The 13,284-nt window shown below is 31.8% G+C and overlaps 3 protein-coding genes across 3 annotated transcripts in view; 1 reads left to right on the top strand and 2 right to left on the bottom strand.

The window, feature by feature from the left end:
- LOC108734474 (poly(ADP-ribose) glycohydrolase ARH3-like) overlaps window positions 1–253 on the bottom strand; it is a 3,592-nt gene extending 3,339 nt beyond the window's left edge. Inside the window, exon 1 of the mRNA XM_025979616.1 lies at window positions 18–253. Coding sequence (XP_025835401.1) covers window positions 18–127 — 110 coding nt within the window. The 5' untranslated portion in view covers window positions 128–253. The remainder of the gene's footprint in view (window positions 1–17) is intronic.
- Window positions 254–2,215: 1,962 nt separating this feature from the next.
- On the top strand, window positions 2,216–4,958 carry LOC108734482. Its single transcript, XM_018466068.1, has one exon. The coding sequence runs from the start codon at window positions 2,725–2,727 to the stop codon at window positions 4,828–4,830; it is 2,106 nt and encodes a 701-aa protein (XP_018321570.1). The 5' UTR covers window positions 2,216–2,724; the 3' UTR covers window positions 4,831–4,958.
- Window positions 4,959–6,456: 1,498 nt separating this feature from the next.
- LOC108734473 (proliferation-associated protein 2G4) lies at window positions 6,457–11,416 on the bottom strand. The gene is made up of 6 exons (XM_018466055.2): window positions 11,242–11,416; window positions 10,734–10,968; window positions 10,356–10,548; window positions 10,086–10,303; window positions 9,145–9,248; window positions 6,457–7,709 (listed from the first exon to the last, which is right to left on the bottom strand). Exons 1-6 carry the CDS (start codon window positions 11,393–11,395, stop codon window positions 7,480–7,482), a joined length of 1,134 nt encoding a protein of 377 aa, XP_018321557.1. The 5' UTR covers window positions 11,396–11,416; the 3' UTR covers window positions 6,457–7,479.
- Window positions 11,417–13,284: the final 1,868 nt, after the last annotated feature.

Genomic DNA, 13,284 nt, shown 5'->3' with positions numbered 1-13,284 from the left:
GAGTTTTCACAACAAACCTCAGGGCATGGGTCATTGTTTCGTTTTCGAATACCGATCCTAAACAATCACCCAATAATGTGCCCATGAGACAACCTCGGAATTTACTTCTTAGTGAAATACTGGTCATTTGAACAGCTAGAGTGGTTTTGTCTTTTTTCCGTCGTTTTTGTAGAACAGTTTAAAGTCTTTTTTGACCATTTGTAATAACAATATTATATTTATATTTAATGAACCCTTTTATCTTAAATTATTATCTAAAGAACATAAAACTCAAATAAAATCATTTTGTCACATTATCTGTCAAACGATAGCCTTTAATTTTAGTAATTTTAAAATTGTTTCTGCGTACAGAATTCAAGAAACATTTTAATAAATAAATAATTTTTTGATACATAAATAATTTTTAACATATACCTACTGTTCTTGTCTTTTGTTAAAATGATAAAGTAAAAGAAGATGTACAAATGAAGTGAAGAAACTTGCTTTTTCCCTCTGTAGGGTGTAGATATGTTTCAGTCGGTTCCAGAATATAAACCACATAAAATACTCTTAAGACCGAACGCCGCAGGCAATCGATATATCGGTTGCAGTTTTATGCGTCCGAAAGCCGGCAGCCGAGGATCATAAATCATAGCTAACAGGAATAGTGCGCGTTCAAAGTCATGAAACAAGTGACAGCGAAATGAAAAATAGCAATTGCAAATAATCACACGAAATGGTCTGGTCTATGATTTTTTCCATAAAATATTTCACTTCTCAGAAAAAGGTACCTTAACTGAGATGCTCATTGATTACGACAAATATTTTGCCGACATTCAAAAACTGATTACTCTATCAGCATTAATCGGTTAGTCGCTTTAGGTGTATTATTTAAGGAACGACAAGACTAACGAGCGACAGAACCAGTGCAGTTAATTAGGCCAGAAGTTTCAATATTTTTAATTGAAAATAGAATCGGCAACATTCACTATCTAGTGATTCTACCTACCAGTCTGTAATAAGGATGGACGTCTTGTAACCATAATTACAAAAAACAGCAAAAACCCTGAATAGTTGACAAGCAAAGAGAAACGCATTTATTGAACTGTAGAAACATATAATAGTTAACATAGGGATTATTTCGATATATTTAACAACAAACCCTTGTCAAAAATTATTTAGTAAACATAACTCACAATAATGTTCAAGGTAGTCATTAAACGTTTCCGATGAAAACCAAAAACAAGGAAAACCTTCAATTGATATCCAGTAACGTATTTGCCAGTTACCAATATGTTCCAAATTTTTACCAGCTTTTACCATGGAGAAATTATTTATTTAAATCAAATTAAAAAATAATTGGCTGACAGATAATACGCATACCTATTGGGATCCGTCAAGTAGGAGGAGCTTAAAAACATGGCGCCGATTAGGGAAAATTTATCGTAGTTCCTATAGTGTACCGTGCACTTTCCAAGTTTTTAAATTACGATAAAATGATAAGTATTGACACAATTTCGTTGAAAGTGAGCGTGTTTTTAATGCCAATCACATTATAAAATTCGAAAATAACAAATCCGGAAGCTAGCTTTCAAATTCCGTCAAGTTTACTGCCTACTTTTTACAAACATCGGATTTAAAAAGTGATTCACGTTATATAATAGGTGAGGTGATTCTGAGTGGCAACGATAAAAATTTTCCAAAATGACTTGATAAACACAGAATATTTCATGTTTTTTATAACAATTTTCAGAAATGATATATGCACATCCTTTAAAGTGGACACATAAAATAACAGGTCAGCTGCGAATTCAATGCAATGCAAAGTCCTAATGGACTCGAACGAGAATCCTTTGATAGGACCAGCGCTGTGGCGAATTAAGCACGTCGGAGACCCAGAGTGCTAAGACGAAATTTTGTCCTTAATCTGCTCAGAAGTTGATTCTTTTGCAGTGTAAATTTTACATATGTATGTACCAACTCCAGCGTCCAAACTGCCTTTTTTATTAACTTACTGAACCTATTTTGTCCTTACTTAGGGTTGAATTAAAAAGGATTTCTTGAAATTTGGAGCCCCCCAGGGCCAGAGGCTTTCTCCGCTCTCTCCCTTAGTCCCCACTCGACAGCCCCCCCCGCCCGTGCGTCACCCGGAGTCGAACCGTTTCGGCTCTTGCGCACTGCGAAATGTGCGCAAATCTTTCAAACAGAATTTGCGCTCCTCCACTTATCAATTACTACGCCACTGTGATTAATTGATTACACGCAGTCTCATAAAAATGCGATAGTATATGTGAAAAGTAATCTTGTGAGGGTTCCGTTTTTTCACTTTCAAAATACAGAACCCTAAAAATTATTATTGAATAGAGAATTATTATACAGCGTTTAGTGAAGACAATACTAAAGCCGTATGTACAACTTATACATTCATAACATACGTAGACATACAAAACTACGAAAAAAACTTGGAACAAAACAGACGGTACAAACTAAAATAGAACGTGAAGCAACTCAAGTTAAAGTGACTTAGTAGTCTACGTAGAACGTTTTATAATGATAAATAATCTGCACCTTTCCGAATTAATTTATAATTAGTTTACCTAACTGTCAAGATAAGTTTCTTACCAAAAGAGATTTGTTTATTACCTATTATGTATGCAAAATAAACTACATTCCGTCGACAAAATATTTGCCCATGGAAACAAAAATTGAATTTTCGTACATTTTCCACAAAGTGCCAGTAACCTAATGAAGATGACTACTGAAAAAGATTTTAAGTTAGAATCGTTTCTTTCAGAATTATCAAACATCTATTCGAGTGAATCTGATGCCAACTTAAAGGAAAATATTTGGAAAGATACTAGTTTTTCAGATATCGATCATGCGAAACTATTACTGAAATGTTTGGCTAAATTCCATGCGACCAGTGCACTGTATCAACAAAAGCATCAGACATCTGAAAATGGAATTTCTAAAGCCTGCAAATATTTTTCTCAAGAACCAGCAGAATACATTAAACAAAATGGTATGGCGATATTTAATGAATTGGTCGAATTATCAAGCCAATTTCCAGAAATAAAAATGAAAAAGTCAGAATTTAGAAAACATTTTGAAAAATCACTTCACTTAATCTCGCACAATGAGATTCCAATTAAATTTCAGGTAATCTGTTGCATGATTTCGCCATGGAAGCAGGTAATTTTTCATTATCAAAACAGCAGACCAATAAACTGCAAATTAACCAACTTAACATCGATCTTCTATTCGTCACCTGTTTACGACGTTTTATTTGGAATATACTCCATGACCCTTCGAGAATTTCGAAAGTATAACTTGAACAATTTACTCGATTACTACTACAAATCGTTAGAAAATGAGTTTCTCTCAAACGACTTGATCTTGAAGAACTTTCTGGATTATCACGAGTATCAAAATCTTGTAAGACAATTTATACCACAAATAAAACTATCGGCATCTCTAACAAAGTACCAGATAATTAAAGAATATTATCATTTAAATAATAATAAAGGTGTTTTACTCGACCTTCTGGAAGACTTAGAAGAGTATTTTACTTACAAATCTTGTAGAGTTTTACCCGAAGACGTTCACAAAATTATAAAAAGTAGTTGTGGAGATATACAGTTCGAAATTGTACAATACCGCTTGGAATCAATGAGCAAAACTCTCGGTTACATGGGGGACTACAGTAAATTAATCGTCACCATTTTGACCGCCGAAGGAGAAAAGGTAATCAAATATTTCGCAAAACTATTTCCCAGCAATTCCCCTTTCATCGATACAATACGAGATTCGGAACTCTTCTTGAAAGAAATTTACATGTACACGGATATAATGGATGAAATGGTGCGTTTCGGCATAACTCCGATAAAAGATTGCCTTCCCCAATGCCACTTAGCAATCCATAATGAACTATTAATATTCGAAGACCTAAACGAAGCAGGATTTAGTACAGTTAATCATAGGCGCGTCCTTGACATTAAAGAGAACGCAGCAATTTTAAAAACTGTTTCGAAATTGCATGCGTCTAGCATAATGCTAGAAAAACATATTCCTATTTTAGAAACATTTTCTTACGCGCTTCATGACGGTCATTATGTTGATGATAAGCAGAAACCAGCGCGTATAAGCTTTATGTCAACTGTTAACGCATTGGCATATCTTATCGGGAAGAAATTTGGAGAAAATCTCACTGAATTCAAAAATTATGCATTAAATTTGTACGAGACCTCTGTAAATCTTCTCAAACCAACAAAAAAGTTTCGAAACGTACTGAGTCATGGAGACCTATGGCCACCTAACTTTTTTATCAAATACGACCCTTCTGGTATTCCCACAGACTCTCGACTGGTCGATTTTCAATTGATACGTTATACTGTGCCCGCCCATGATGTTTTGTTTGCCGTATTCTTCGCAACCACTCATGAGCATCGTAAAACATTTTTGAAACATTACCTTGATTATTACTATTCAGAATTGATTAATGTTTTAAAAAGTTACAACTTCGACAACAGCCAAATTATTTCTTTCGACGAATTCCTTGACGGGTGCAATTACATATTGCCCCAGGTAACGTTTCAAGTAGCGGCATGGTATCAAGTTGGACAGGTGTCTCCAGAAGTTATGGAAAAAATCAATCAAGGTGGAAACGACATAATGGAAATCTGGTATAAAGATAGAAGATCGTTTTGCGATTTTGCATATGAAACAGATTCAAATTATAAAGAGAAAACCGACGAAATACTTCAGACTCTAAAACTGATGTTCGAAGTCTATAAAAAAAGCGATAAAAGTAAGCAATGCCAGTACTTGAAAGAAATGTATGGAATACATTGAATGGGCAGTTTTTATTTATCAATTGCAAGATTGTAGCACTAAAATCAACTCGTGATGTATCTGACCGGTGTATCATTATTATAACAAACCTGTACACTTAATTTAAATAAAAATTCCTTTTTCTCTTGTTTTTGCAGGTTAATAAGGCTTTCTTAAACTAAATAAGTTATTTTTAATAATTCATATGTGATATGCGTATTTTGCAACGAATATGTATAAATAATAAGTGGTGTAGCTGACCGAATCGTAGATGTCGCTGACACCTACATACTTTTTTTTTCCTCATCTACTATGTATAAAATCAAATATTATTTAAAATTAAAATTATGCTAAAATATGAAGATTGGAAAAACTTTGGCGGTTGTTGTAGAACAAACANTTTGACTTTAATGACCAATTAATGACCATGGATCATGCTTATGCACCCAAAAAATGTTAAAAAAATACGGTAAATGTTTAATAGCACAACATGAATGACAGATGATTTGAATTTATAATTAAAAATTATTTGAATAACAATTGAATAAATGAAACTGTATCTGAAAACATAGATAATAGATATACAAAGGGTCTGAAACCATTGTGAACTGTTTGTGAACATAAATATCTATGATACTGTTCATAGACAAAACTGTCTAAACCCGTAGACAAGAATTAAACCATAGGTCTAAATCATAGACATGATAAACACTATAAGTGATGTGTGTCTCACTTGTAATCTCTTTTGCAATGAAATTTGTTTTTAGTGATGGTGATGGTGGTGATGATATAAAATAAAAATAAATAATAAATGATGAAATTCCAGCAATTTTAGAGTTTTTATCATCTTATATATATGCTATTCTGTTTGTTCTATAAAATTATGCTATATGTTCTGCATTAATTTCATAAACGTTAAGTAATAAACAATAAAGTAAGCTACAAATGGCGACAAACTTTCACTTTCTTCATGTGGGAAAACTTTGTATCAGAAATTAAAAAAATATATACTTTTTCTATTGCTTAAGTTTAGATTATTGTCACAATCAGTTAAAGTGTTTTATCACACCAAACCTGTATGTCAATCAACCTAAATTGATGGAAAAATATAAATTTGTAGTAAGCATTGGTATATTATGACTTAGTTCTTTCAGAAAATTACATCGACTCGCCATCTATCGTGAAAGTTCTGAAAATAAGTGAACAACAAGTGTCAATACGAATGACGAAGGTGCAGTTTTCTATACTCACAACTTGTTAGTTTGCGTTTATCAATTTCAGGAGCGCAGCAAAAATTATTAAGTAGGTACTAAAAAAACACTAATATTGCACTCCCTCCCAGAGTAAAAATGTTTTTGTAAAATTTTGTTAATAGGTACTGCTGTACTGTCACAGATTAAGAATTATCTGTCATAGATTAAAAATCACCGTCGTTTTTATTGCATATATACTATAACAAGAAATATAATTAAATATATTTCTGTATACCTACGTTTCTATTTTAGTTTATTTGAGTCAAGTACTATAATTAAGATATTCTAGATTTAGGAAAATAAGCGAAAGGATAATAAAGTAAAACCGTAATTTTGAAAGAGCAAATCATCAGGATAGGAGGATAAGCATTTCGGTTTTAGAAAAAATGTCCAATGAAAATGCTAACATTTATTAAAACTGGTACAAATTGTGTGTTACCTTTTTTTCAAAAGAAAGCCATTATAGTGGACGCCACGTTAAAAATAGCAAAAGAAGGAATAAAGGTAAATAGGGCGCACCTGATGACACGATTTGTACCCCGAAAATGTGTGTTAACTTTATGACACATAGAGCGACGAGTTTGTAACGATTTTCTTTATTATTTTTTTGTACAAGAATAGAAACATTTGTACATCGGAATCCACTTGACGAAAAATTGCAAAGAACACTTTACACATGGAATGCATGCCATGTGAACAAATTACCGACCTGTTTTTCGGAAAAGTGTCAAAAATTAAGCGATTCCAAAGCAGATTCTTTTATATTAATCGTTAATAAATATAGTTAGAAAAGCAGAAAGCAAAAATTATATTTGGAATTATAACATAACTAAAACAAAAGTGACTATAAACAATTAAGGAATTAATCACAAAAAGAGAGCGCAATATAAAATGGTTAAATAGTGTTCATTTAATAATGCATTTAAGCTGTTGTAAAGATATGTATTAATAGTTAATTAAAAGAGCCGTGCTTCTTACCGTTTCCTAATAGAGATGGCGCTTTATGGGGAGGAGCTTGTAAAAACGTATACAAATACAAGAGCAACTGTAGCCACGTCTTTTTATTCCTTTATTTGCACTTACCTTACAGAAACTCAATAAAAAAAGATTAAAATAAAGTAAATCCTCATTACAAAAGACGTGGTCGACAGAAGTAAAACCTGCGATGGAACCACTTAACTAAAATCTTTTAGACTTTAAGTGACATCCAAAAATAAAAAAAAAAACGTACCTTGTCCGTTTATTAAAAAACAGAAAAATTAAGAATCCACGTAATTATGAATGATACGTGAAGCTTTCTCGCATACGGAGGTGAAGAGAATCGGGCACGAACTGGGAAAACAGAGGACTGGCGGGAGGGAGCGTCAGTGACGAACATAGGTAACGGTTTAGGGAAAAGGTGCATCAAGAATCGCCGTTATGCAGCCGCTTCAACTTCCATTGGCTGTTCAGACATACTCTCTGACTTCTTCTTTTTCTTTTTCGCCGCTTTCGGGTTAGCAGAACTGCTCAACAGGGTTTTTAGCTCGGGATCGACGACGGAATATTGAGACTCGTACAGATCCGACTCAAATGGCAGGCCCGTTATCCGGTGTGGTCCATTGGGCATTAGCAACACAGTGAATTTGAAATGTGCCACGTATTCACCTGAAACAAGCAATAAAAGTTCAATAATATTGCACCGATCTTTTCGCACATGTCATCTTTGTAAATCACCCCGCCAATAAATATTAGTAAATTTCACTTCTTATCAATGGTAAATAAATAAAATCAGTATGATTTCGACGTACCCTTAGAACTTTAAGAAAAAAAAAAAATTATAGTTTTCTATGAAACATTTGGAAACATTATGAAATATTTTTTCTCTGCTTACGTTTAATAAATATTGAGTCCCCGCGTATCTTCCCTTTGAAAATTGAAAAATTCAATAAACATTTTTTTTTATTGTCACTATACATCTACTTTCTAAAAGCTTTTATCAGACAATAAACTTTTACTATTATTATAATAGATATTTCAAAGATAAAACTTTAAAAATTTAAAATGACAAAAATTCAATAAAGCAATACTGATAACTGTTTACATTCTTTTAAAAATGTTTCACTAAGTGGTAGGTTCGACCATTATTATCATATTAACACAGTAGACTCGCATTAGACCACCGTATACAGTGAACAAAGTGAACCTTCGGTTATAGAGACGGAAAAATATTGGCTTTAAAGCCCGATATTACTCCGTAACTGTAAAGCCCCGAGTCGTATTAGCTGGATAGATGCTTCACTCTTGTATTCGCTTCAGATAAGTTGTTTTAGTGGTTGTGTTATCTGCGTTCTGTATATACGGCCTATGTAATTTTCACCCCTACATATATAATGACACTTCCTGAGAAATCGTTTTAAGAATTAAATTGCTAATTATTACGTATTTAGCTAAAAAATATGGTGTCATATTTAATAATCTACAATCCATACCATAAAACAAGAACCAGGTAACAGAAAAGCATTAAAAGAGATCAGGGTTTCCAAGAATGAAAAATAATGTACAAGTGTTAGTAGCGAAATAATTAAGTCAAAAGCAAAATTGATTCATTCGCAAATAAGTGAAAATTACAAAAAAGATTACGTCCAGAGACGGAAGGATACAACACTTTAAAGAAACAATTTGGAATTACCTTTCCAAGAATTTCGAAAATAAATTTTTATATGTATTTTTAAGAATAAACCACACATTTTTAATAATGAATTGAATGATAAATAATTAAATTAAGAATAGGTGTGCAAAAAAAAAATTGCGCATTCCCTTTAATTTACTATATTACCTACAAAATATGTGCAAATGTAAATATTTTCGTTACTCAAAAATATTACTGTTGTTTATTTATTGCCCATTGTTAATTCAAATGAAACAACTATTTTAACAGTTCAAAATTACTATTTGCTAAAACTGCTGTTTTTTGTACGGTATGACAGGTGGACTTGGTGTCATTGTCTTCAGGCATATATAAAACAAACTTCGAAACATGTCTTAGTCAGTAAAATTTTGTACCTCATACAGTACATATTCTAATACAAAAATTAAATACTTGTAAAATGGCAAACAAAGTTGATCTTGCAAGTGAAGTTTTTCTTCAAGACCTGAAGACGTTTTTTCCAGCGACAGATTTCATTGGAGATGAAAGCGAAAATACTGTAAGGAATTTTATATTTGATAATAACCATTTAAAACTGCTGCTAGACTGTTTGGCAAAATTTCACACGACTAGTATACTTTATCAACGAAAGAAGCAATATAATGCTAGCGAAGAAAATCAGTATTCTTCTGAAGACCCAATAAATAGTCTCAAACATTTTGGTATGAAGAAATCGAAGGAAATAGTCGATTTACTAGACCAATTCACAGAAATAAAAATGAAAAAATTAGAATTTAGAAAAAATTTTGAAGAATCGATTCAGTTAATTTTGGACAAAGAACTTTTAGTGAAATTTAAGGTAATCTGTTGTATGAATTCACCCTGGAGACAGCTAAAATTTGAATATCAAAATAACAAACCAGTAAACTGCAAATTAATCCAATTAACATCAATCTTCTATTCATCGCCTGTTTACGACGTTTTGTTTGGAATATATTCCACGACCTCTCGAGAATTTAGAAANAATTTATTAGCAGCAAATATCTTTTTGCAGATAACTTAAAATTAATTCAAATCATAGTAAACTTGTCCAATTAAGTTTAGAGTGGTGGAGTGGAGTTTAGACTGGTGTAAATTGAATATTTTCATTCTTTCGAGTGACCATTATATTAGTTTTTTAGGATATGCAGCCTATTACATACATCATATTTAGAACCTAATTATTGTGACATTTTCAAAACCAACAAAATAGAGACCAACTTTTTTCATTTGCTTATATTACATATATGTGTAAAAAAAACTCTCAATATTATTGAACCTATCATGTAACCTGCCTTATGTCTGTTGAAAATGTACTCTATATAAATAAATGAAAATGGAAAACAACTATCTACTTGAAAGTTGAAATTAAAAACTCACCAACTCCATCTCCTGTACTAATCAGCACATCCATAGCATACACTTCGTACTTGTCAAATTCAAATTTTTCATGTTCTTTTCGTTGGGCTTCATTTGGGTTTTGAATTATGGTTTTTTCCCCATCTATTTTAAATTGCTTTAACTGATGACTTAGCATACCTTCTACTGGTTTACATTTGTACGATTCAGCCACCTAAAGTATGTCTATTAGATCTTCATGAAAACAAAAAAGCTAACATTAATACCTTCTGTACAGCATCAGTAACTGCGTATGTTTCAATGCCAGGTTTCAAAAGTCTCAAAGCAGCTTGTGATGCATAATGGGCTGCTAATATGACATCAGCCTTTCGACCAGTAACTTTTTTCTCAGGTGACGCACCTATGACAATTGTGTGGGCCACAACGGCAATAAAACCATCAATATGTGCACCTAAGTCTCTGAAAATAATACCAGCAAATAATACATACATATAAATCAGTGAAACCTGTTAATAACACAAACAGCCGCATAATCAGTTTATTCTTTTAACGTCATTTATTAATCAGTGGGATCAATTGGAAGTGGAAAATCATCACATGACTATATGTAATTAATATTGTGTACTAAAAGCAATTTTACTTACACTTTAGCTATATCCTCATCTTTTAAGATATAATCAGGTTCACTAGGCACAGGTGAAAAATGACAAACGCAGTTATTTACAGAAACACAAGTAGGAAAAGCAATTCCTTTTTTTAGCTCCTTTTCCTTCTTGAAAACTTTGCTAGTTTCTTCTGTCAAAAGCTGGTCCCCATATTCACAAATTTCCCGAACTGAAGCTCCAGCCACACACTTATCAAGCACCTGTTTTAAAACTCCTAAAAAGGAAATAGAATTCATGAATTTTACTAAATGCCATTTTAAATATACATCTATGAAATAAAAATTAGTACTCTAAACATTATTAAGGAAACTATTAGACAGACATTTGGAAATAAATACAAAAAAAAAAACTTTAAACAGAGCACATGTTTTGATAGCCGGCCGTAACCTCCATATGGCCTAAATTTGAGACTTCAATTTTCATCGTTTCAGTAAAAAAATCTACGGTACACAAGTCTGTCCTAAGAATGTGGGCTATTCACACTTACTATTTACGATTTCTCCAGCCATTTTATATTTGGTAACAACCAAATCTTCGGCGATGGTTTTCTCCGGGACATCTTTCTCGTCAGCCATTTTTGTACTTGATCCACCTGATACACATGGACGAATCGCCTCTATTACAATTTGAAATAGACACATCAGAAAAAAGTATACACGCAACTACAGATATGTAGGTACGTTCAGAAACAACCTACTATTAATAAGTTTAATAAATGTCTTACCAAATTTTTCATACAACACTTGAAAAGGTTCGATGAGTTTATGACTAATACACTCAAAGACTCCCATCTTTGCTTTCCTTTCCTCCTGAAAATTTCTCAAATTAAACGGCATCGTTCCAAACTTAGTACGGACTTCGCTGTAAAACATCCTAGATGTCTTCAATTTCAATTGGTAAATTTCGTCTGTCTTCTTATATATCGACACCCTAGTCTCACCCTCTCTGCCTGAAATATCGAAAAAAGAATATTTGGATATCTTACATTTTAAGAATATTGATTCATGAGGTATTAATTTTTAATTTTTACGTCACGATCAATCAGTAAGATCAATTAACTTCATTATTAGAAAATATGTACACACATATTACTTTATTTTGCGTCACTATCAACCAGTGGGAACAATTCTTAAAAGTTTTGTACTTTATTGGTTGGTATTTTAATCCATTTTGGTCAGTATTTAAGTATTGTGTAAGATCACTACTTCAACTTTGGTGAACAATGTTTAAATATAAACAGTCAGTATTTAAATCGAAGAGGTCAGTACTTAAATGCAAGTGGTCTAACCAATAGTAAGCAACTAATTAACCTAAAGGAACCAGCAGTTCTTAATCAGTAAGTAATTAATGTATTTTCTGATTAACTAATTTATGTACTAAATGTTTAGTACTTTTATACTGGCCGTTTGGCATTTTCATACTGACCATTTAGCATTTTTATACTGACCATTTAGCATTTTTATACTGGCTGTTTAATATTTTTACACTGAGCATTTAGTATTTGTATACTATTTTGGTAATAAAATTCTAACTGAAATTTGATTTATATACTGTCCGAAAATGGATTTAAATACTCACCATTAATTTGTTGCCTTTTTAGAAGCGAAGTTCCGAGAAAGGTCCTAGTTAAAATTCGTTTTTATTTTAATTTAAACATCAAATATACATTTACTCACATTTTTATTGTGCATCTTTCTGTTTAACTAAACATCTTATAATTTACCATCTTTAAACAACAATGTTGATACAGTATTTTATTACAAATATAACAAAAAAATAAAACGTTGAATAAGCAATTTAATTTAAATGCAGATGGGAAATACGAAAATAATGAAAGCACTATTTAAAAATACAACACACAAAGGAATGTATATGTAGCAATGCTCCAATATTTGATATTAAACAACAGAAACAATGAGCAAATTTAAACAGCAAATATCAACGAGAACAGAGATTTTCCATGATTATTTTGTTATTCCCATTGTATTATGTTAAAAAAACTTAAGTTTATTTGTATTTTGATTAAATTGTTAATCATATATTCAACATGTAAAATTTATTATCTTTGTCTCTAAAGTTATTTGTTACTTCAGGTGTAGGTCAAGGTTCTCACATTGGTCCTAAAGTAGTTCTTATTTTAATAAAATTTATTAGCAGTAAATATCTTTTTGCAGATAACTTAAAATTAATTCAAATCATAGTAAACTTGTCCAATTAAGTTTAGAGTGGTTGAGTGGAGTTTAGACTGGTGTAAATTGAATATTTTCATTCTTTCGAGTAACCATTATATTAGTTTTTTAGGATATGCAGCCTATTACATACATCATATTTAGAACCTAATTATTGTGACATTGTGACCACCAAATTAGAGACCAACTTTTTTCATTTGCTTATATTATATATATATGTGTAAAAAATACTTTCTCAATATTATTGAACCTATCATGTAACCTGCCTTATGTATGTTGAAAATGTACTCTATATAAATAAATGAAAATGGAAAACAACTATCTACTTGAAAGTTGAAATT

The sequence above is a fragment of the Agrilus planipennis genome, unplaced genomic scaffold (genome assembly GCF_000699045.2).
Source record: "Agrilus planipennis isolate EAB-ADULT unplaced genomic scaffold, Apla_2.0 scaffold129, whole genome shotgun sequence".
NCBI classification, from domain to species: Eukaryota; Metazoa; Arthropoda; class Insecta; order Coleoptera; family Buprestidae; genus Agrilus; species Agrilus planipennis.
This window is presented reverse-complemented; position numbering and strand designations above follow the sequence as displayed.

Excerpts from the sequence above, each read along its gene's own strand:
- LOC108734473 (XM_018466055.2), bottom strand. The coding sequence starts at position 11,395 with ATGTGTCTATTTCAAATTGTAATAGAGGCGATTCGTCCATGTGTATCA. Across the intron at positions 10,969-11,241 it reads GGCTGGAGAAATCGTAAATA|GAGTTTTAAAACAGGTGCTT; the intron begins GTAAGTGTGAAT and ends TTTCCTTTTTAG. Across the intron at positions 10,304-10,355 it reads TTACTGATGCTGTACAGAAG|GTGGCTGAATCGTACAAATG; the intron begins GTATTAATGTTA and ends GACATACTTTAG.
- LOC108734482 (XM_018466068.1), top strand. The coding sequence starts at position 2,725 with ATGAAGATGACTACTGAAAAAGATTTTAAGTTAGAATCGTTTCTTTCA.